Source organism: Spermophilus citellus, assembly GCF_964194105.1.
Source record: "Spermophilus citellus genome assembly, chromosome: 3".
NCBI lineage: Eukaryota > Metazoa > Chordata > Mammalia > Rodentia > Sciuridae > Spermophilus > Spermophilus citellus.
This window is the reverse complement of record NC_138184.1, coordinates 76,896,770-76,920,166: the sequence shown is the minus strand read 5'-3', so window position 1 is coordinate 76,920,166 and position 23,397 is coordinate 76,896,770. Positions and strand designations below refer to the sequence as shown.

The 23,397-nt window shown below is 48.6% G+C and overlaps 1 protein-coding gene across 1 annotated transcript in view; it reads left to right on the top strand.

Annotated features, from left to right (window-relative positions):
* The first annotated feature begins 4,894 nt into the window (after positions 1-4,894).
* SVOP (SV2 related protein) overlaps positions 4,895-23,397 on the top strand; it is an 83,855-nt gene continuing 65,352 nt past the window's right edge. The window contains exons 1-2 of the mRNA XM_081283352.1: positions 4,895-5,129; positions 22,738-22,898. Coding sequence (XP_081139478.1) covers positions 5,095-5,129; positions 22,738-22,898 — 196 coding nt within the window. The 5' untranslated portion in view covers positions 4,895-5,094. The remainder of the gene's footprint in view (positions 5,130-22,737; positions 22,899-23,397) is intronic.

Below are 23,397 nucleotides of genomic sequence, written 5' to 3'. Positions count from 1 at the left end.
AACCTGTCTCCAAATAAAACACAACATAGGGTTGGGGATATGGCTCAGTGGTCCAGTGCCCCTGAGTTCAATCCCTGGTACCCCTGACTCCCCCAAAACGCAGTACAGTTAGTGGTTAAGTTGTGGAGGTGAGAAATACAAATGAGTGAGCAAAGCAACCGCATTAATACTTTCTAGAATGCTTGCTCATGGGTTAGACTAACATTTCCAGTGGTATTAATTTAATTGTGGCAAAATGTGCACAATGTAAAATTACTCTTTAACCATTTTGTTTATTTTAGTAAGCAAAACATACCATCATATTTGCATCTTAGGGCTGGGGATGTAGCTCAGTGGTAGAGCCCCTGCCTGAAGTGCATGAGGGTTTGATCACATACACACATAAATTAACACCTCTTTCTTTCTTTTTTTTTCCCTTGGTACCAGGAATTGAACCCAGAGGCACTTAATCACTGAGCCACAGCCACAGCCCTTTAAAAAAATATATTTTATTCAGAGACTTTGCTTAGGGCCTCACTAAATTACTGAGGCTGGCTTTGAACTCGAGATCTTCCTGTCTCAGCCACCCGAGCCACTGGGATTACACTACAAATTAACTTCTTAACCATTTGTGCCCACGAACAGTACAGTAGTGCCAGCTGTATGCACTTCGTTGTGCAATGGATTGGTAGGACTTCTTCGTTCTGCAAAACTGAAATCCTCTATACACACAACTCTCCATTCCCCTTCCTTCAGCTCATAGTAACTACCATTCTTTCTGATTTTGAGGAATCATACAGTATTTCTCTTTTGGTGACCACCTTATTTCCTTTTTTATTGGAACATTATAATGGGACATAGCATTTGGTTCCTTTGGCTGATTTGCAGTCCCACCACCAATGTATAAGTGTACCTTTCCCCCACATCCATGTGACTGGTTTATTTCACTTAGCAGGATGTCCTGAACACAGGTACACATGTAGCATATGACAGGATTCCCTTCTTTTCTATGGCTAAATAATGTTCCATTGTAAGCGTATACCATGGTTTCTGTATCCACTCATTTTCAGGGGACATCTCAGTTGTTTCCCGCTCTTGGCGATGAACACCGGTGTGCAGATATCTCTTTATGACCCTGTGTTCAATTCTTTTGGATACACACTAAGCAATGGAATTGCTGGATCATAGGTTAATTCTTTTCAATTTTTGGAGGGGAACTTTTATACTCTCTTCCATAACAATTGCATGTATTATATATCCTTTAACCAGTTTTTTATGGGGGATTAAATTCAGTGTCACTCAGCCATTGAGCCACATCCTCAGCCCTTTTTGGTATTTTATTTAGAGACAGGGTCTCACTGAATTGCTTAGCGTCTCGCCATTGCTGAGGTTGGCTTTGAACTCACGGTCCTCCCGCCTCAGCCTCCCAAGCCTCTGGGATGTCAGGCGTGCACCCTCACGCCCAGCTCCTTTAAGCAGTTTTTAAGTGTACAATTCCATGGTATAAAGAACATTCGCAACGTTGTCTAACCAGCCATGCTATGCATTCCTGTAACTCTTTCATTGCTCCAAACAGAAACTCTGTATTTTTTTTTAAGATTTTAAATAGACAAGTTTATTTAGACAAGCAATGTTTTTCTTTTTTCTTTTAATTCTCATTTGTTATATTGACAGCAGAATGCATGACAATTCATATTACACACATGGAGCACAGTTCCTCAGTACTCTTTAAATAATTCCCATTCTTCTCTCCCGGCAGCCCTTGGTGGCTTCGATCCTACTCTCTGTCTTTATGGATTGGCCTTCCTTCACTTCCGTCTGTCTAATCCGGAGTACCTCTATTCTTCCCTAGCCCCCCACCTTACTGTGAATTAGCATCCATGTATCAGAGAAAACATTCAGCCTTTGGTTCTTTGGGATTGGCTTATTTTGGTTAGCATGATATTCTCCAGCTCCATCCATTTACCTGAAAAGGCCATAATTTCATTCTTCTTTAAGGCTGAGTACTATTCCATTGTGTATATATACCACAGTTTCTTTTCTTTTTTTTTTTAGAATTTTAATATTTATTTATTTATTTTAGTTATTGGCGGACACAACATCTTTGTCTGTATGTGGTGCTGAGGATCGAACCCGGGCCGCGCGCATGCCAGGCAAGCGCGCTACCGCTTGAGCCACATCCCCAGCCCCTACCACAGTTTCTTTATCCATTTGTATGTTGAAGGGCATCTAGGTTGGTTCCATAGTTTAACTATTGTGAATTCAGCTGCTGTAAACATTGATGTGGCTGTGTCACTGTAATATGCTGGTTTTAAGTCCTTTGGGTATTAAACAGAGGAGTGGGATGACTGGGTCAAATGGTGGTTCCATACTGCTTTCCAGAGTGGTTGCACCAATTTGCAGTTCCACCAGCAATGTGTGAGTGTGCCGTTTTCCCCCACATCCTCACCAACATTTACTGTTGCTTGTATTCTTGATAATTGCCATTCTGACTGGATGAGATGGAATCTCAGTGTAGTTTAATTTGCATTTCTCTAATTACTAGAGATGATGAACATTTTTTCATATATTTGTTGATTGATTGTATTTCTTCTATGAAGTGTCTGTTCAGATCCTCAGCCCATTTATTGATTGAGTTATTTAAAACTAAATTCTTTTATACAACTGAATAATATTCTTTTGTGTGTATAAAGCACATTTTGTTTATCCATGCATCTGTTGGGGTTCATTTGAGTTCTTTCCACCCTTTGGCTATTGTGAATGATGTTGCTAAAACATTGGTGGGCAAGGATCTGCTTGAGTGTTTGCTTTCAATTCTTTGAAGATTACAGATAGTGGTGAAATGGCTGAGTTACATAGTAACTCAGAGACATTAGAATCCATGATTCCCAGCACTCATGAGATTGAGGCAGGAGGATCATTTAAGCCCACAAGTTCAAGAACAGCTCGGGTAGCATAGGAAGACGCCACAACAAAAAGACAAAGGTAGATGAAAAAAAAAAAAAAGAAAAAGAAAAAGGTACCAGATTGCCCACTTTTCCCAGCTATGCAAAAATGGTATTGCCAACTGTCTGGATTGGATGTCTTTGGGTTAGCATCCCCCTTCTGAGCCAGTCACCTTGGCTGAGAGTCATGGGAGAGCAGGTGCAGTTCTCAGTCAAGGAGGGGCTGATTCCTTTAAAAATGAGTAGGAGTGGGGCAAACTGTGACTGGCACTCAAGTATGAAGTCAGAAGTAGCCATGATAAGTTGCTACAAACTGTCACTGTGTCAGACACCTAGATGTTTCTCAATCAATATTTGCTGGATGGGCTGGGGATGTGGCTCAAGCGGTAGCGTGCTCACCTGGCATGTGTGCGGCCCGGGTTTGATCCTCAGCACCACATACAAACAAAGATACTGTGTCCGCTGAGAACTAAAAAGTAAATATTAAAATTCTCTCTCTCTCTCTCTTAAAAAATATTTGCTGGATGAATAATAATAGATGTTTCGTAATTGGTTTCCTCAACATTCAGCTTATTTCAAGCTATCCAATGTTTCATCAACTCAAATTTCTCCTACTTAAAAAAAAAAAAAATTCTCCTACTGTATCCATGAAGGATGATCTCTTTGGAGAATCTCTGAAAGCCTACCACTGAAGGGTGCAGTTTCTGGAGATGGATTGGGTTTTGATTTCAGATCAATCCTTATCTGTCTGGGTGGCTTTGAACGAGGGATTTTCCCTCTGTAAGAATTGTATATTCATCTGTAAAATTGCAATCCTGTTCCAGAGGACTGTTGCTAAGATCAATGTGAACAATGTAGGTGGGACACGTCCCTGTGTGTCTGCAATGCACCCCACCCTGGATTTTCAAGGTACTTGTTTTGTTTGTCATTTTTGGTTTTGTTTTTTGGACTCAGTGTGAAATTCTGACATGCATTTGGTGTGAAGCTGTTTCTAGTTCTTGGATTGGTTTCCTGAGACACCCTCTCATCCCAATTTGTCAATCCTGAAGGAGAAAAAAAAAAGTTTTCCTCTTTCTTTGATGCCCTGGGTGCTCCCATTCCTTCTTCCATCTCATACATCCTGATAGTGACCATCACAGGTCATTTGTCCTTCCCTATTGTGTAATTTCTTTTCTCTTCATTTATTCACTTTAGACCAGAGGTTTTCACTCTGGGCTGTTGGTGAGGTTTAAAAAAAAAAAATACCCAGGCTCTGGCCCCGCCTCCAGAGAGTTGGGTCCATCCGGTTTGGGATGAAGCCATGAGTTTTTTCTGTGTAACCTGAACTGAGAACCATTCACTCCACACATGTTTACCCAGCACCTTCTGTGAGCCAGGCGCTGTTCTAGGTGCTTAAGATGCATCCTTGAAAGTTCATGGAGCTTGAGTTATAAGGGGAGGCAGGAATTCTAGTGGGAGGAGGAACTTTGAACTCAACGAGAAGAACCTTGAGGGCAGGGACCCCGCAGAGCCAAGGCTGTCGAAACGCCCCAAAAGCTTGTGGAATGAAAGCGTGCGTGGCCTTTGGCAGGCTAAACAAACATTCCTCCTAGATGCATTCACTAGACCTTCAGCTCCGCGCTGACAAGGATCTATCCAATTCGTTCCATCACACACTACGTGCCTTTCGCCATGCCTGGCATACAGCAGGTGCTCCATAAAACAGTGCTTAATGAGTAGATATGTTTAAAAAAGAAATCCTACCCTGCATTTATTATCGCAGCCCGGGCTTCGAGAATGCATGCAATCGTGACCGCATCAGTGCATCCCTGCAAATAAAGGCGTGGAGAGGCAGTGCGCCCTGGTCGGGGGCCGGGAGCTCAGGGGTCCCGCGCCGCCCCACCGCAGGTTGCGCCTCCGCGCGCTCCCCGCCCCCGCCCTCGCCGCTGGCCCCGCCCTCCGCCCGCGCCTCTCCGCCCACCCGGCCGCGGTCTCCTGGTGGCGGTGGCGGTGGCGGTGGCGGCGGCGGCGGTGGCTTTGTCTCGCGGGCCGGTCCCCGGCGGCTCCCTCCCCGGAGCAGCTGCCGCCCGAGGGAGAGGGAGGAAGCCTCCCGGCGCCGACACCCGCGCGCTCGCCGTCGCCACGACCATGTAAGGGCCATGAGAAGGGCTGGTCCTGGCGCAGCGCGGACATGGAGGAGGACCTGTTCCAGCTCAGGCAGCTGCCGTGAGTGCCGGGCCCGGGCGCGGGCAGGCGGGGTCACCGCGAAACCTGCGGCGGGGACCTGTCCGCGGGGCTCCAGGGTGGAGGGGGAGCGCGCTCGGCGGAGCGCAGAGGCCCGAGGAGACGAGCCATTTTCCTATCCCGGAGCCCCGCGCGCTGTCCCTGACTCAGTCCGTTTCCTGCGCTGGCAGCCGCTGCCCAGAGCCAGCCGTGGGCTCGGGTTTTCTCCTTGACTCGCTCCGGATGCTCCAGGGACGCTGAGGTCTCTGCTGTCGCCGCTGCTGCGGGGGAATGGGGGCTGCACGGATGGGTCCGTGCGGTGACAGCGGTCCTCCCCAGCCCTGCGACGCCGCGAGGTCCCCGCGGTTCCTGCAAGGTGTCGTGGGAAGCCGGGAGAGGAGGTCGCAGGCTGGTTTTTGAGAGGCTCTGGGCAGAGTCCTGTGGTTCCTGGGGGTGTGTGAATGGAGAGGGCTGTGGGCACGGCCGCCCAAGCCTCTGCCGCCTTCTGAATGAGAGACATGTCACAGCTAGAGTGGGACTCACCCCGGAGACATCCGGCAGGCATTTTTTTTTGAGGATGGGAATTTTTCAGGGATGCCACATTTGCTCCAGGGATCTTGGGGGACCGTGCACCAAGCGATGGGAAGGCTAGGGCCTTGCAGAGGGGCTTAGGGATTTTTCCTGCTGCAGAGGGTGAGGCGTTTTAAGCAAATTCCAAGAGTAGGAGAGAGGTCCTTAAAAAGAACATTTCTGAGGGTTTTGTTTTGATTTTTAGAATCACTGGCCGTTTGGATGGTAAAAGCATAGAAAGGTTACGTGATGGTTAGCATGAGTGTATTTTCTTTAAAAAATGGTGTGCATTCTCCTCTGAGCTCCCCAGGAATTCTCCCAAGTGACTTTTAGTGTGACTGATACAGGTCTCTGAGGCTCCGAGTACTGAAAGGGGTTGTAATGTTTCCTTCTTAATCAGTGTAAAATTAATTTTCATGTAAAATCTTTATTAATTTAAATTTTGAGCTTATTAATTGGTCCACAAATCTCATGACTTATGAATCTATAGCCTTATTTCATAAATGCTGAAGGATGCCTAGTTATAAGGTCCAGATATGTGACTATATAAAAATGAAAATGTCTGAGTGCAAATGGATCAAGGAAAACATGCCACTTTCATTGGAAATATACAGTGTGGTCAAAAACCAAACTATTATCCTAAAGTAAAATATGGTTCAAAAAATGGAAAGAAAAATCATGGTATTTGGAATAAGAATATATATTGGAACTCCAGATTTAATGGGATATGTTTTCAAACGATGTCAGACCATGTGAACTTTGCAGAAGATATATGTATATTTAATCTACAAATATAGATATATCATCATAACAATTCTATGCTCAATTTAAAAGGAGTAAAAATAGGTGTGGGGGTGGAGCTCATGGAGCAACATTTGCTGGGGAGGCACAAGGCCCTGCATTTGATCCCCAGCAACACACACGCACACACACACAGAGTAAAAATAGGAAGAGGCTTTTTACTTATTGAAAATAAAAAATTAATTTGGTTTTAAATATGCATAGATTATATAACATATATAAATATAGTAAAGCTCAGAGAGAAACACTAGAATGAAAAGTGATTCTCCCTCTTCCCAAACCCCAGTTCTATCCCCAGAGTTGTCTCTTGATTATTCTTTCTGAATTGTTTAAAAATGATTTTATTTTTTTAAAAAACTCAAATGGAGCACAACTTTTCATTTCTCTGGTTGTGCATGATGTAGAGTCACACCATTCATGAAGTCATACCCATACGTAGGGGTAATAATGTGTATCTCATTTCTACCATCTTCCCCCCTCCACGTTCCCCCTCCCCTTTCTGATGTTTGATAGACATAATGTCTATTAGAGAGGTCAAATTGTATACTGCGAGGGAACATTGGCTCTGAGCAGACAGACTTGAGTTCAACTCTTGACCCTGCCACTTCCCATCTGGGTTACTCTAGTGGAGGGGGTTAGCCTTTCTGATACTCAGTTTCTCTGGGTATAAAAATCAGTATCTTGGGGTAGGGAGTGTAGCTCAGTGATAGAGTTCATGCTTCGTATGCATAAGTCTTGGGTTCAATCCCCAGCACCCCCCCCAAAAAATATATATATATCAATAATAATAATTCTTGAATCCTAGAATTATTATAAAGATCAAATAAGATAAAGAACGCTCAATGCTTGGCTGATACAAAGCACCCAACACCTTACCAGCTATTGCTATTAATACATCTGAAAAATCATTTATAAAAAATAAAATCTCTAGGTTCACTAATGCTGGACTCCCCAAATTGTACTTTGAAAACCCCAAACTACATTTGAATGAAGTCAAAATTAGCCCTGAAATGTGTTGACCTCAATTTATATATATAAAAAAAGAGTAAGCTAAAGAAACAGCTGTGCGAATCTGAGTGGGTTACAAATCACGACTTAGATGTTTTAAAACCACACCCTACATATATTATGCACAGATTGCAGGCAACAGATTTCCTGAGAGCAATATGGTTAAAAAAAATAATTCCGAGTGCCTCAGAGAGGGTTGGCAGGAGTGGACTTTGGAACAGACTCGGTCCTGTGGGAGGCCAAGTGTTAATAGATTATAAGCCACTAAGTAGTTTATGGGCTATGGGAAGGAGGGAAAGGGAATAAGGTGCCTAAGAAAACAGTCCTTCCTTGCATTTGGGGGCACCTTCACACTGCTCTGGAGTGGTTCATTTGAGACTGCAAATAACCCTTGTCTTCTACCTGCTATTCACTCGGGGACGGGATCATGTACAGAAGATCCAGGCAGCTGAGAGGTTTTTTTTATATCCACTTCTGCCTTATTATGTGCCCTTGTGTAAGTCAGACTTCTTTTTAGGTCCCTCTTTTCTAGAATGGTCTCTTGAAAACAAGTTTTTCAGACCACATCCATGCATGGATGGGTGAATAGTTGGATGAATGGATGGATGGATTCCTTGGGTACCATCCTCAGTGCAAAGGATTCTACAGCTAAATAAGGCAGAATGGGCCGGGTGTGGTGGCGCACGCCTGTCATCCCAGTGGCTTGGGAGGCTGAGACAGGAGGATCGTGAGTTCAGAGCCAGCCTCAGCAAAAGTGAGGCGCCAAGCAACTCAGTGAGATCCTATCTCTAAATAAAATACAAATTAGGGCTGGGGATGTGGTTCAGTGGTCCAGTGCTTCTGAGTTCAATCCCTGGTACCAAAAAAAAAAAAAAAAAAAAAAAGACAGAATGGTCCTTGTCCTTAAAGATATCACAGTCTAGAGCTGCAGTGTCTGATATGGTAGCTGCCAGCTAACTGTGGTTATTTAAGTTGAAGCCTAAATTAGTTTCAATTATGTAATTCATGTGAAATATTTAATAGCATAATATACTATGTAAAAATCAGTCCCTCAATCATTTCACATGCTTTTATTTTTTTTGCCTTTTGATATCAGGGATTGAACCCAGGGGCCTTCAATCACTGAGCCACATCCCCAGCCCTTTTAAATTTTTTTTTTTTTTTTTTAGAGACAGGGCTTGCTGAGTTGCTTAGGGGCTCACTAAGTTGCTGAGGCTGGCTTTGAACTTGTGATCCTGGCTCAGCCCCCCCAGCTGTGCACCACCATACCTGGCTGTCATTTCACGAGCTTAATCGCTATAAGTGACTAGTCGCTACTGTTTTGAGCAGCCTAAGTCTAGAACATTCCTATAGTTGCAGCGATTTCCCAAATTCTGTTGACCAGCACTGCTCTGGTGAACCAGGTGGACACTGAACACCTCGTGGCACAAATAGTTATGAGAATTGTCTGAAGAGCTCTCACTGTGCAGTGTAAGGAAGCTTGTTCTGGAGGATCAGGGAAGGCCTCGTGGAGGAAGTGACATTTGAGTTGAGCCCCCAGAGTTACGTAGGAGTCATCTAGGAAATGAGATAGGATGAGCCAGGCACAATGGTGCACATGCCCATAATCCCAGTGACATGGGAGGCCGAGGCAGGAGGATCGCACGTTCACGGCCTCCCTGGGCAACTTAGAGAGACCCTGTCTCAAAAATTTTAAAAATAAAAAATAAAAGGACTGAGGATGTAGCTCAGTGGTAAAGTGCCCCTAGGTTCAATCCCCAGTACCCCCAAAAAAGGTATGAATATTTCCCATGGAGGGGGAAATATGGGTGAAAGCCCTCAAGAGGAACAGCACTGGGTGTGTCTCAGGATCGGCCAGTGGAGCCTAATGAAGCAGTGACTCAAGGGACGACTGCAGAGGATGGCAGGGACCTCATCCTCCCTCTCCTTTCCTACAAATCCTCTTTCGAGACGGAGCTCAAGTTCCAGATCTCAATGAACCTTCTTCCCCCTGACTTCTGCTGGACTTAACCAGTAACAGAAGTAAAACACGGGATCGGGTTAGAGCCCAGCTCCACCAGGGCCATCTTGGTGGCCTTGGGGGAGTGACTTCCTTTGCCCAAGGCTGGTGTTCGTCTGTGAAGACAGGAGCTCCAGCTATCTGCTGCCCGCTCCTGGTCTCCCTGTTGTGAGGCCCAGGGAGATAGCTGCCGGGAAGCTGTGAGCACAGGGCCTGGCTCAAGGTCAGGGCTCAGGGGAGGTGCTGGTCCACCGTCGGTTTGTTCCTCTGATCGGCGTGGGCTTGGTTGGGCAGTCGAGCCCCTGACGCTCTGGACTCCTTTGCAGAACCACGTTGGATGTGACTCGAAGGTGCACGTTTGAACTTGAACTCTTGACCTCTCCTCCCCTCTCCTCTTTCAGCAACTCCCAACTGTACCTGATGGTCACACCATCCTGCCCATTTGGTCCACTTAGACCCCTCTCTCCCTCTTGCCTGTTGGTCCTGCCAGCGTCACCTGGTACTCCAAGCCTCTCTCTGCCTCGACCTGACTTCCTTGTTCGAGTCCTCATGCTCTCTCACCTGGACTGACCGCCGTGGTCTCCCTGTTACGTCCCTGGCCCCACAGCCCCCTGTCAACAGCGGCTGGAGCAGCAGAGCCCTCCCTGCTCCAAACCCTCCCATGGCTCCCATCTTCCCGAACCCTTCCTCCCACACTCCCTCCCACGAGGCCTCCCAATCTGGCCTCCTTGCTGTTCCCAAAAGAGAACAGGTAGGCTCCTGCCTCAGCAGCACCCTTCGCCTGCCCAGAGAGCTCTGCTTCTCCTTCACTGGGTCTCAGGTGCCACCTTCCCCCAGAAGCCTAACCTGTCGACCCTGTCTCACACTAAAACCCCAAACTCAGACCAGCCCCAACCAGGAAATAGCGGGGGTCGGGGTGGGGAAAGGATGTGGAGAAATGGAATTCTCGCTCACTGTTGGTGGACGCAGACAATATTTGGTGTGGCTGCTATGGGAAACTGTATGAAGGCTCCTCAGAAAACTAAAAACAAGCCAGGCGGGTGGCACACACCGTCCTTCCAGCTACCCGGGAGGCAGAGGCAGGAGGATTGCAAGTGTGAGGCCAGCCTCGGCAACTTAGCAAGACCTTGTCTCAAAATTTAAAAAAATAAAAAGAGCGAGGCATGTGACTTAGTGGTAAGGGGCCCCTGGGTTTAATCCCAGATGCTGGGAAAAAATTAAAAATAGAATTCCGTAGTATCCCGCCACACCATTTTTGGGTATACAATCAGCCCTCCATATCCATGGGTTCCACATCCGTGGGTTCAACCAACCATGGACCAAAAACGGTTGGAAAAAAATTGTGTCTGTACTGAACACTTACAGACTCTTTTTCTTGTTATCACGCCATAAAACACAGCATAGCAACGTTTACCTAGTGTTTACTTTGTCCTAGACATTGTAAGTAGTCCAGAGGGGCTTGAAGGGTGTCGGGGGATCGTGTAGTCTATGCAAATGTGACACCACTTCAAATGAAGGAATTGAGCATCCACTGATTTGGATGTCCATGGAGGGTCCTGGACCCTGCAGATAATGAGGGACAACTGTATACCCCAAAGGACCGAAATTGGGGTAGTAGGAGCTATTCACACACCCTTGTTCACAGTGTTATTTACAATAGCCAAAATGTGAGACAGCTTCTGTCCATCCACAGATAAATAGGTGAGCAAAGTGTGGCATATCCATTCGATGGAATGTTATGCAGCCTTTAAAAAGAAGGAAATTCTGGCACATGCTATAGCCTGGACAAAGCTTGAATACATTGCACTAAGTGAAATAAGCCAGTCACAAAAGGACAAATACTATACAAGGTACTGAGAGTCATTCCTAGATACAGAAAATAGAAGGTGGCTGCCAGGGTCTGGTGAGGGGAAGAGAGGATGGGGAGTTAATACTGAGTAGGTATGGAGTTTAGGTTTTGTGAGATGAAGTGAGTTCTGGAGATGGATGGTGGTGGTAGTTGTGTAATAATGTGAGTAATGTGAATATACTCAATGCCACAGAACTGTATGCTCAAGAATGATTAAGATGGCCTGGCTTGATGGTGCAGGCCTGTCATCCCAGCAGCTCTGGAGGCTGAGGCAGGAGGATCGAGAGTTCAAAGCCAGCCTCAGCAACTTAGCAAGGCCCTAAGCGACTTAGTGAGACCCTGTCTCTAAATAAAATATAAAAAGGGCTGGGGATGTGGCTCAGTGGTCAAGTGCCCCTGGGTTTAATTCCTGATACCCTCCCAAAAAGTGGGGGAGGTTGGGAGAATGGCAATTTGACTGATTATGTGACTCTTAATATTTTTGATTGACAAAATCATATATGATGTACAACATGTTGTTTTGGAATATGTAATATATTGCCAAATGGCTAAGTCAAGCTAATTAATAAGGGTCTTACCTCATGTGCTTATTTTGGGGAACTGAGAATACTTAAAATGCACTGTCTTAGCAATTTTCAGGTCTACGGATTATCGTCATTGACTGTAGTCACCACATTTTACAACAGAGCTCTTGAATTTATATCTTTTGAATAACTGAAATTTTGTTCCCTTTATGTAACATCTCTTAAATCCCCCACCCACTAAGCCCCTGAAAGCCAATATTCTCCTTTTATGAGTTCAATTCTTTTAGATTTTGTCTTTTAAGAGCATGCTATATTTGTCTCTCAGTGTTTGGCTTATTCCATTTAACACAAAGTCCTCCAAGTTTGTCCATATTGCAGCAAATGATAAGATTTCCTTCCTTTTTGTGACTGCATAATATTCCATGGCATATAGATACCACACTTTCTTTATCCATTCATCTACTGTTGGACACATGGGTTGATCCCATGTTTTTGCAATTGTGAATAATACATCATTAATTACATGATTATTATTTCTGAAATTGTCCCAGGGAAACTCTATGGGTCCAGGTGAACCAGGGAAAGGATTGTGTTTGAGTTCCCAAAGAGTTAGACTCAGGTTCTGTTTCTTCTAACTGAGGAGACTGCTGCACAGAGACATAGGTCTAGGGTAGGTGGCTAAGGTACCCAGGAGACTTCCTGTTGGCTGCCATTCCCCTGAGACTCACCCCTTCATTCCAAACACATTCGCATTTCATGCCGGCCAGCTTCACACCGGGGGATACAGTTCTGAGGCCAAAGAAAGTCTGTTCTGCAAAGAGACCCCTTAGGTCTTAGGGAGGGTTGTTCCGGGCCCATTGACCTTCAGTGGCTTTCAAGCTCCAGCCATGGGGTCTTCTCTGGGCTGTCCACAGGAACTCCAGAGGTCAGGGTTGAGGGGATGGCTCGGTGGGGAGCGCCGTGGAGCATACCAAGGCCCTGGGGTCCGTCCCAGCACAGGTAGAGGTACAATCTGCAGGTAAGTCATTGCCCGAGATCTTGGGCAGTGCATTCAGCTCGGAGGAATCACCTTGAAGGGCACTTTCAGCTCCAAAAGACTGAGGGTGTAAACCCTGCGATGGGCACCTGGTTCCATTCAGGGTCACGGCCACCCGTCCCCGGCACCGTTTCCTTGGCAACACGTGCTTCTTCCACCATCCATGGCTGCTCCCTTAGTAAAAGACCAAATTCCAGGAGCAAGGGCAGGAAGTGAGTAACTTGTCTACTCCGGGCCTCAGTGTCATCATCTGTGAGGTGGGGTGGCAGTGGGACCCCCCTTGTCAGGCGAACATTTTCCTTCAATCGATGCTGCTGACCTGCTCAGCAGAGCTCCCTCCCGCACATGCTCAGGGCTCTGTGAACGGCCACTGTTATTTATTTGGGATCATTACCTTCCGTCGGCTAGTGGGCCATTATCTGGATAATGAGGCCATTGCTTCTGAGGTCGATGCCGGAGGCGGGAAAATACAAATCCACAGAATCCACAGAGAGCGAGAATCGCCATGAATCATAGACTTCTGGGCACTCAGGAGCAGAAGGGACCTTAAAGGACGTGACATCCGACCCCTCTAGTCCATCTCCCCAGTTCAGAGCGGGAGGGCAACAAGCGGCGACTTTCAAAGTTCTGTGGCCACTTGTCACTGTCTTATGAAAACTCAGATTCCGGAGCCCAACTCGGCAGAGATGTGAAGACACCAAGCCTGGAGCGTGGCCCAGGAAGCCACCTTGTACCCCTCCCTGGGGCTGTCCTTGCCATCAGAGAGGCCCCGGCTGATTGGCTAAGACCACAGGTGTTCCAGCTACTGGGCCAGGTCCTAGGACACTATGTACTCTCCAGGGGACCCAGGATCATCGAAATAACCCGGTTATTTATCTGTAAACCAAAGGTATTGATGGCACCTCTCGGGGGCTCTGAAGGTGGCTCCCAGTCCCCAGGCTCAGGCTGGGCAGGCTGAAGCCAGGCATACAGATGACACTGGGTGGCTCCTGGTCTCACTAGGATGGCTCTCAAGAAGGAGTCCCCTGCCTCCTCACGTCACCCTTTTCATCTCTGGACTTTGGATCTGGGAAGGCTCTGTCCTTGAGTTGAGATCTGCTTCCTTCTCTCCGATGCCCAGAAATTCAAGCTCTGTTCTTGGGGGTCCACGTTGAACAAGCCCCTTCTTTCATGGTCCAGAACCTCAGGTAATGAAGACAGAGGTCCAGCCCCTGAGAGGACCCCCCCTGAACCATGCAGATCCGCTCCTGTGGACTTGTGGGGCAGGAGCCGCCCACGTCCACGGGTGAGTGACCTTGGCAGGGTCTGCTGCTCCACGCACCAGGCCTCTGACCCCACCCATCAGTAGGTGTCCGATTCCAGAGAAGCCCCAAAGCTCCTTCCAGCGTCAATTGATTCTTAGAGATGGCCAGCGGCTCATAGGCCAGTGTGTCTTGAAATGCACACCAGCTCATGTCCCCAGAGGTCCCTGTCCCCAACCACCTCCCTTATCGGGTACCTAAAGGGCTCTCAAGCTCCAGGTCACACCCCACCTGCCCTAATCACCCCGAAACTAGGTACTGTGAGCCTGTGCATCCCCCATGCCTCAACCCTGCTGAAATCATTCCAACTAGCCATGCTGAACAGTGCTAAACAAACACTGTCACCCTCTGTCACCCTCTTGTGGGACAGTGTGCCCGACTCTGGTCACCTTCCTCTCTGTCACTGACGCTTAAAACCGCCGAGTGCCCTCTCCTCGGTCTCCGGATGATGCCAGGAAGCCTCCCCGTGGTCTCTGGAGCGCGGCACGGTCCAGCATCTCTCTGACCTCTGCTCCTCGGTCCACCCCCTGGCCGTCTGCTAGCCGTTCTTTCCACTCTGGGTGTCACCGTCCTTGTCCCCTGGACCTCCGTCTTCCCGGGGACTCTCTGGGTCCTTCTCCAGTGGACCTTTATCTTGCTCCTCACCACCCCCAGTTTCCTTCCTGTTCTGGAACATTCATTTACAAATGCACAAATTTGGGTTGTCTCCCTGCGTGTCCACCACCTGCCCACCAGGAGCACCCGTTTCATAAGGGCAGGGACCAAGTCCACTTTGTCCCACTATGTGCCTCCTCCCAGCACCCAGCACATAGTCAGTCCTCAGTAAGCACTTAGCAGAACAGCTGGGCCAGTTTCTCCACGACACTCTCTACAGTGACCTCTTCATTCTCCATAGCAACCCCGGGAGGTGGGAATTACCATCCGCACTTAAAACCACCAAAATGGAAACTCAGAGAGGTGGAGTAACCCACCCGGGGTCACCCAGCAACTACATGGCATAAGTAGGGAGATTCGAGCCCACGTTAGTCTGTCTGCCACAACTGGGTTCTCTCCTTTCCTAGGTCGATCACCTGTCCCCGTGACAGTCACAGTTGGGGGTGAGCTACTTTTTCCAAAGAGTAGAGCCATGAACTAAAGGAATCCAGTCCAGAAACTCCAATGAGAAGAGAAAAACTTCCTTATCTAAATACCCCAATCGAGTCACAGGACCTAATTTGAGATCCTGAGGGGGTAAACAAGACTCTTAAGTTGACAGCTTTTTCTTTAAGTTCTCTCCCCGACAGAGCAAAATTATGTAAAGTGAATGTTCCCGGCTATTTTGGTAAACTATCAGCTCTCTATGTGAACGTATCACCAGTGCCAAGAAATATGTGCGCCCGGCTGTTGTAGAAGCCCTCGGGTAGGTGACATATGCCACCGCCATTTCCTTCTTCTTTCATTTTCCATTCTTTTCTCCCCGGGGAAGTCTCGGGCCGTGTCATTGATGAATACTTTTAGGAACCCAATGGATTCAAGATGTAGCCCGAGCGTCCTTTAGTGTCACGGTCTCTTTTTAGTGCTGTGTTGAAGACAGGCCTCAATAAGCGATGTCGCCCTGGCTCCCAGCGAGAGGTTTGCCAGTACAGAGCCTGCGGGGGGCCGAGCCGGCTGCTCAGAGGCACATTTGCTGAGTTCGTGGAGGTCAAGGTGGAGGTCAAGGTGGAGGTCAAGGTGGAGGTGAAGGTGGAGAGGGGACCTTAAGGAGGCTAGTGGAAGGGCGGCCAGCGCGGGCTCACTGCCCACGGTGCTCGGGTCAGTTCTTCAAGCTCAAACCCCGCTTCGGGTCCTACCAGCCCTAGTTACGTGGTCCCTGTAAACGTGCTCAGCACAGAGCCACAGGAGGAACGAGAGCTCTGCAAATCGTCCCTGCTGTTATTCATATATTGATAATAAATGCAATGGATGCCCCAGTTAAAAATGTTGATATTCCTGAAGGTCCAAAAAGAAAAGGCAGAAAATGTCACTTCCTTCAAGATTCCCTGATCCCATCCAGTCCTCCTCCCCAGGAGAAAGAGAGAAATGACAACCGTCTTTGATTTCTCAGGAGCATCTTTCTAGAAGGGATTGGATGGACCTCAGCTGTTTGCAAATTGCTTCGGGTATAGTTAAGATGCAGATGGCACCAGTGCGGTGGCGCATGCCTATTATTCCAGTGGCTCAGGAGGCTGAGGCAGGAGGATCGCAAGTTCAAAGCCAGCCTCAGCAAAAGTGAGGCCCTAAGCAACTCAGTGAGACCCTGTCTCTAGATAAAATACAAAATAGGGCTGGGGAGGGGCTCAGGGGTGGAGTGCCCCTGAGTTCACCCTGCCCTCCAAAAAACAGTACAGATGGCAAGTCAGTAGGTCTGTTGGGGGCTGAGACTGCATGTCTAACAAGCTCCTAGGGGTGTCGGGGCCTCTGATTCAGCCCACAGTGAAGTCTTTGGGTAGCAAGGACCAAGTCTCAGGACCGTGTTTAGCACATCTCATAACAGACCTCAGCGCTCCTCCCCATTGGCCTTTGGATCAGCTTGTGTGTGTGTGTGTGTGTGTGTGTGTGTTCTTTATGGAAAAAATACATGAAATCGACATCTTCACAAATTTAAACATCAGAGGTGTCTAAACACCCTCAGCAGTGCTGTGCCACCCTCTCTACACCCCTCCCCAGAGTCTTTCCATCTTTCACGTTGGGCACGACTCTCCATTTCTCGTCATCTCCCAGGCCTGGGGACCACTCTTCAGCTTTCTGTCTCTGAATTTGACTACTCTAGGGTCCCTCCTATGAAAGGAATCACACTTGGACCTTGACCTTTTGTGTCTGACTTATTTCCCTAAGAAAAATGCCTTCAAGGTTCAGCGATGTGTCAAATTTTCCTTGATTTAGACGGGCACAGTGGTACACCCCTGTAATCCCACCGGCTCAGGAGGCTGGGGCAGGAGGATTGCAAGTTCAAAGCCAGCCTCAGCAACTTAGCGAGGCCCTAAGCAACTCAGTGAGACCCTGTCTCTAAATAAAATACGAAATAGGCTGGGGATGGGGCTCGGGGGTTGAGTGCCTCTGAGTTCAATCCCTGGTACTCCCTGTCCCCCAATTATATATACATATCGTTTTAACCATTTTAGCATGTACAGTTGGTAGCATGTAACACGTGCTCAATGTTGTACCAGCCTCACCTCTGTCTAGTCTTGTAACATCCTCATCACCTTGAAAGGAAACCCCTGGGGTGCTGGAGCTGTGGCTCAGTGGTAGAGCACTTGCCCAGCATGTGTGAGGCACTGGGTTCGGTTCTCAGCACCACAGATAAACAAATGGACAAAATAAAGAACAATCAACGTCTTAAAAAAAAATATATATATATATATAAATAAAATAAAAGGAAACCCCTGGACTCACTAAGCAGCAGCTGCCCACTCCCAGGCAGTCCCCTGCTTCTGACCCTCAGTGACCCCTGTACTTCCTCTCTCTCCAGATTGGCCGACCCTGGACATTTCATGTGAGTGGAATCTGTCCTCCGGGGCCTCTTGTGACTGGCTTGTGTGACTCTGTTTTGAGGGTTCATCTGTGTTGTGGCATGAGTCTGTTTTGAGAACTCTTTCTTTCCTTTTTGTTTTTAACAGTGATGTACTAGAACCTTCTCACACTAGCGCCAGAGAGCAGACTGGTGGTTAAATATTCAGGAACTTTGGGAGCCTGTTACTTAACCATTGGTCGCTTGAAATTGCACCAGGGAAGCAGTACTCCCCAGATGTTGGCAAATGCGAGGGGGCAACCGTGGGCAGTGGTATTTGAGAGCCAGATGAGAGGCGCCCCTCTGTGTCCATCAGCATCCCCTCCCCCAAATTAACACAAACCCCATCATTTGGGGCTCTGGCTGGGTACGTGCTGAGCCGGGTGGGCCTTGTAAGCAGAGGCCGGGCCTGAGGTACTTCATCTCCTTCCCCTGCAAGATATGACGCTCCAGACCCAGGGACGGTCCTCTGGGCCCAGCTCGGCCCCGTGGGCGTGGCTTCTCAGGGCGGGGTCCCTTGGCAGGTCCCTCCGTGACTGCTCCCCAGTGGGGGGCTGGGAGGGGGCCCTGATGCCCAGAAGCAGCTCCCAGATCGGCAACATCTGGAGACTTAGACCAGCGCAGCCCGGAATCCGACGTTGTGGGGGTGGGGCGCGGCCATCTGCTGCAGCAGCCCCGCGGGGGTCCCAGGCTCCCGCTTCCAGAACCCCTGCGCGGCCACTGCGGTCAGGCGGGCTGGAACTGAGCGGTACCCCTGATTCCCGTGTCTGGCAAGCTGCCCCTGCAGGTCAGCTCAGGAGAGGGTCCACTCCTTCCCCAGACATGCTGGGAGAGGCACCGAATCAGTGACTCCAACGGAGGCACCCAGGCTGAAATCAGCTCCCGCAGGCTGTGTGGCCGAGGGCCGGCGCCTTAACCTCTCTGAGCATCTTTTCCCTTGTCCGCAAAATGGGTATCACGATAGTATGGAATCCATAGGTTGGTTGTCAGGTTAATAGGAGATTATAGAAAGGGCTTAGGTTGGACTTGGCTTTGGGCACGTGCTCCATGACTAGATGTACGGGGGTTGAGAGCTTTAATCTAGGAAGTTTGGGGGGAAAGTCAGTGATTAATCACCCCTCCCTCTGCAGAGTGCTTTGGAATTAATTGGTGTATAACCTGATTGCAGCAGATACGGTGGTGCCCAGGGCCAGGGCAGAGTCCCTCTGCGGGGCTGGCTCCTCCCCCAGTGCTGCCGCTGTGGACTGCAGTGGCTACCCACGCCATCTGGCCTGAGGATCGCCCTGGGCGGAGGGCAGCCCCCCCAGCCTGGGAGGTCAGCCTTCTGCACGCGGCCAGCAGGTGCTGACCCTGTGAAGCCCCCCAGCCCAGCCCCCACGCCTCTCCTGGTGCCCAGCTCCCACCCAGGGCTCCCAGGTTGAGTCTCTGATGTCAACAGAAGCCATGTCCTTGCCCAGCGGCTCCCTGTCCTCTCTGCCCCCCACCCATTCCCGGCTCCTTTCCTCTGAAGAGCACCTCAGTCAATGATTTCCCAAAAAGCCATGTTTTATTTTTTGCAAAACTAGAAAAACCCATCCTAAAATTCATACCGACACTCGAAAGACACCAGTAGCCAAACAAATGAAAAATGAGACCTGAATTGGAGGCCTCACTCATCCTGGTGTCAAAACTTGTTGGCCCCCGCCTGGAATCCCAGTGGCTTGGGAGGCTGAGGCAGGAGGATCGCAAGTTCAAAGCCAGCCTCAGCGACTTAGTGAGGCTCTAAGCAACTTAGCAAGAGCCTGTCTCTAAATAAAGTACAAAATAAATAAATAAAACGGGGATGTGGCTCAGTGGTTAAGTAGATTTGGGTTCAATCCCCAGGAGCCTATAAAACCTTTAGAAGAAAATAGGGGAGACAGTGGATTTGACAATGATTGTTGAACATAACAACAAAAGCACAGGTAAGAAAAGTAAAAGCAAGCAAATTGGACCACATCAAAAACCAGAAATTCAGTGTATCAAAAGGTCACAATTAAGACTGTAAAGGAAGACCCATAAATGGGAGGAAATATTTGTAAATCATCTATGTGGTAAGTGTTGTTCAATGTCCAGAATATACAAAGAACTACAACTTAGCCACAGAAAAAGACGAACAGCCCAATTTAATGTCTATTTGAGTAGGCATTTCTTTAGGGAAGATATGTGGCCAGGCGCAGTAGTGCACGCCTGTAAGCCCAGCGGCTGGGGAGGCTGAGGCAGGAAGATCACAAGTTTGAGGCCAGCCTCAGCAACTTAGCAAGGCCATGAGCAACTTAATGAGACCCTGTCTCAAAATAAAAAGTAAAAAGGACTGGGGATGTGGCTCAGGGGTTACACGCCCCTGGGCTCAATCCCCAGTACCAAAAAAATAAAAAATAAAAAATGAGGCAGGTAAAGACCCCAGGAAGACTGTGACCTTGAAGGTGTGAGGGAAAGAGACACGGTGTCTTCAACTGAATTATGGTTTATCGGTGACAGTTTCATATGGCTCAACCTTATGCAGGACAGTAGGAGCAGAGTTATTCTCTCTGTTACCTACATAATTTTATATTCTAGAAATATTTCAAATTACAGCTTTGTGTGCGTGTGGTGCTGGGGATTGAACCCAGGGCCTTGTGCACATGAGGCAAGCTCTCTACCTACTGAGCCATGTCCCCAGCCCTCAAGTTAAAATGTTTTTATGAAAATATTATAGCCAAAGAGCCATGGGAGGTCTGGAGAGGTAGTAGCCTCTTGTCGGTGGGGAACACAAGACTTTGAGACAGACAGACAGACAGGTGGAGTCCTTGCTCCCTGTCTCTTGAGTTATGTGACTAGGGACAAGTCACGAGACCCCTGGGGCCTCCGTTTTCTTGTCTGTAAATCAGTGATAATAACACCGGTTTCCACAGAGCTGTTGTGCCGAGTGAGCACACGGCGGTGGTGCTGGTAGATGGGACGCCCCTCTGGCACCAGCCTCTGACCTCAGCCGTTCTGTCCCAGCCTGGTCCCTTTCTAACCCCTTGTTGCTAAAGAGCAAAGCTGCAGTTATTGACATAATCTCTGATTTCTTTTAAGTTTTTTTTTGTAGTTATAGATGGATAACATGCCTTTATTTTTTATTTTATTTTTATGTGGTGCTGAGGATTGAACCCAGTGCCTTAAACATGCAAGGCAAGCACTCTGCCACTGAGCTATAGCCCCAGCCCATAATCTGTGATTTCTAGAAGAAGTTCCCAAGCAGAACGAAGTCCCTGCACTTGGCCAGGCGTGGTGGCCCAAATCTGTCATCCCAGGAGCTCGGGAGGCTGAGTCAGGAGGACTGTGAGTTCAAAGCCAGCCTCGGTGATTTAGCAAGGCCCTAAGCAACTAAATGAGACCTCTCAAAATCAAAAATAAAAAGACTGGGGATGTGGCTCAGTGGTTAAGCCCTCCTGGGTTCTATCCCTGGTACAAATTAATTAAAAAATTCCCTGCACCTTTGACGTAAACACTTTCTGTGTCAGAGCACTAGTTATTCTTTGCTTAAATACATGGAATAAGTAGTAGACTATTGTTATTTAGATTTCATTCTCTCTCTCTCTCACACACACACACACACTCTATCTTTTTGGGAACTGGGATTGAACCCACGGGTGCTCTACCACTGAGCCACTTCCCCAGCCCTTTTTAATTTTTCATTTTGAGACAGGGTCTCCCTGAGTTGCTGAGGCTGGCCTCTAACTTGTGATCCTTCCCCCTCAGCCTCCCGAATCGCTGGGCCACCGTGCCCAGCTATCTCTCTTTTTCTTTAACCTGTTTAAGACACTGATCAACTTTGCTGTCCTGTTGCTCATACAGCCCCTCTGCTGTTCATGCCCCTGACTTGCCAAACTTTTTTCAAAGTCTGATAGAAATGAGTGTTACACATTGAATCATCTTCCCCTGGGAGGCCGTGAGGGCTGAACATACCTGGCTGCCCGCGCTGTTGTCTCAGGCACCAACAAGGGGCTTGCAGCCAGCGAGTTTTGTATTTTGGGATAAAAAGTTTGAAGGAGGCAGGTAATTTTGCTTCTCAGTCCCAGAGGAAGAAACTGCTGTTCAGAGTCACCAAGTTTGAAGGAGTGAATTTCACGAGAGTGGGGTGTATGGAGTCTCAATTCACCTGCCTTACTGGGCCAGACAGATGGGGCAAAGTGCCAATGAGAGGAAGGCAGGACACGTGTGAGGGTAAGTGGCGAGAGACACTCAGGGCTGCAGATTATTTGGAGAAGAGGAGACTGTGGTCATAGTGGAGTGTATGTCCCGTTTGAAGGGGCCACCACTGCCTAGGTCTAGCCACAGTTCTGTAGAGTGTGAACATCAATGACCAGATAAATAGCCTTCTATCTGGAAATCTGAACTTTAGTGCAAATTCTCTCAATTAAAAAATGTTGGCATCCACTTTAAATTAAAAAAAAAAAACTGCAAGAAACTTTTTGTGGTCTCATGTAAACCTTAGGTGACCAAATTGTTGCTGGTGTTCCATGAAGGGGCAGGTGAATCGAGATTCTGAAACAAATACACGATGGTGCAGAGCCTGTCACCCCTTTGGCCAGCAACGGGCTTTGTATGTGACGGTGGTTCCGCAAGCACATCGCCCAGAATCTGTGTTAGTCTGTGTGAGTGTTCTCTGTCATGTTCACCCAACTAGGAAGTGACCTAGTGACACTTTCCCACCAGTGTCCTCGGTGTGAAGCGACGTGTGACTGTGCTATACTGCTCAGCAGTGTTCAGGTCTCACGGAGCCTGACACTGTGCAGTGCGCAGCCTGGCCAACTGACCAGCCCTGGTATAATAACTGGGAGTTGTCACTGTTCTTCACCTGGCCCCGCTGAATAGAAGAGCCACCCTCCACCTGCTCCCCTCTCCAAATCAGGAGAGGAAGGCGTCTCACCTGTCTCGGGCCCAAGGGCTACGCGGCGAGGCCGCTGGGGACGCCACCTGGCCATGCTGATGGGCTCTGCTCTCTTCCCTAGGGTGGTGAAGTTCCGTCGCACGGGCGAGAGCGCGAGGTCAGAGGACGACGCGGCCTCGGGAGAGCATGAGGTCCAGATTGAAGGGGTCCGGGGGGGCCTAGAGGCGGTCGAGCTGGACGATGGCGCGGCTGTGCCCAAGGAGTTCGCCAATCCCACCGACGGTGAGCGAGCCGGGCCGCTCGGGCATCAGACCGGGCCATGGGCAGGGCCCCGAGGTCCCGGTGGCCTCCCCAGGTGGCGCTTTCAGAAGGTTCCCGTGGAGGGGCAGTTGGGGGGCGCACCGAGGGCCCAGGGGTGACACTGGGAATGTAGGCTGCTCTCCGTGGCTCACTTCAGCACAGGGTCGCATCACAATCCCTGCCCGTCACATCACTGCATGACACTTGCTGACGATGGCAGCAGCAGGGATGGCAATGGGGGTGTGGGGCTGTGGGGATGGTGACGGGGACAATGGTGATAGGGATGGTGGTGGGGATGGTGATGGTGATGGTGATGGTAGTGATGATGATGGTAGTGGCAATAATGGTGGTGATGGTGATGGTGATGATGGGATGATGGTGATGGTGGTGGTGATGGTGATAGTGATGGTAGTAATGATGGTGGTGGTGATGATAATGGTGATGATGGTGGTGATCATTGTTGTGAGCCACTCGTGGGCTG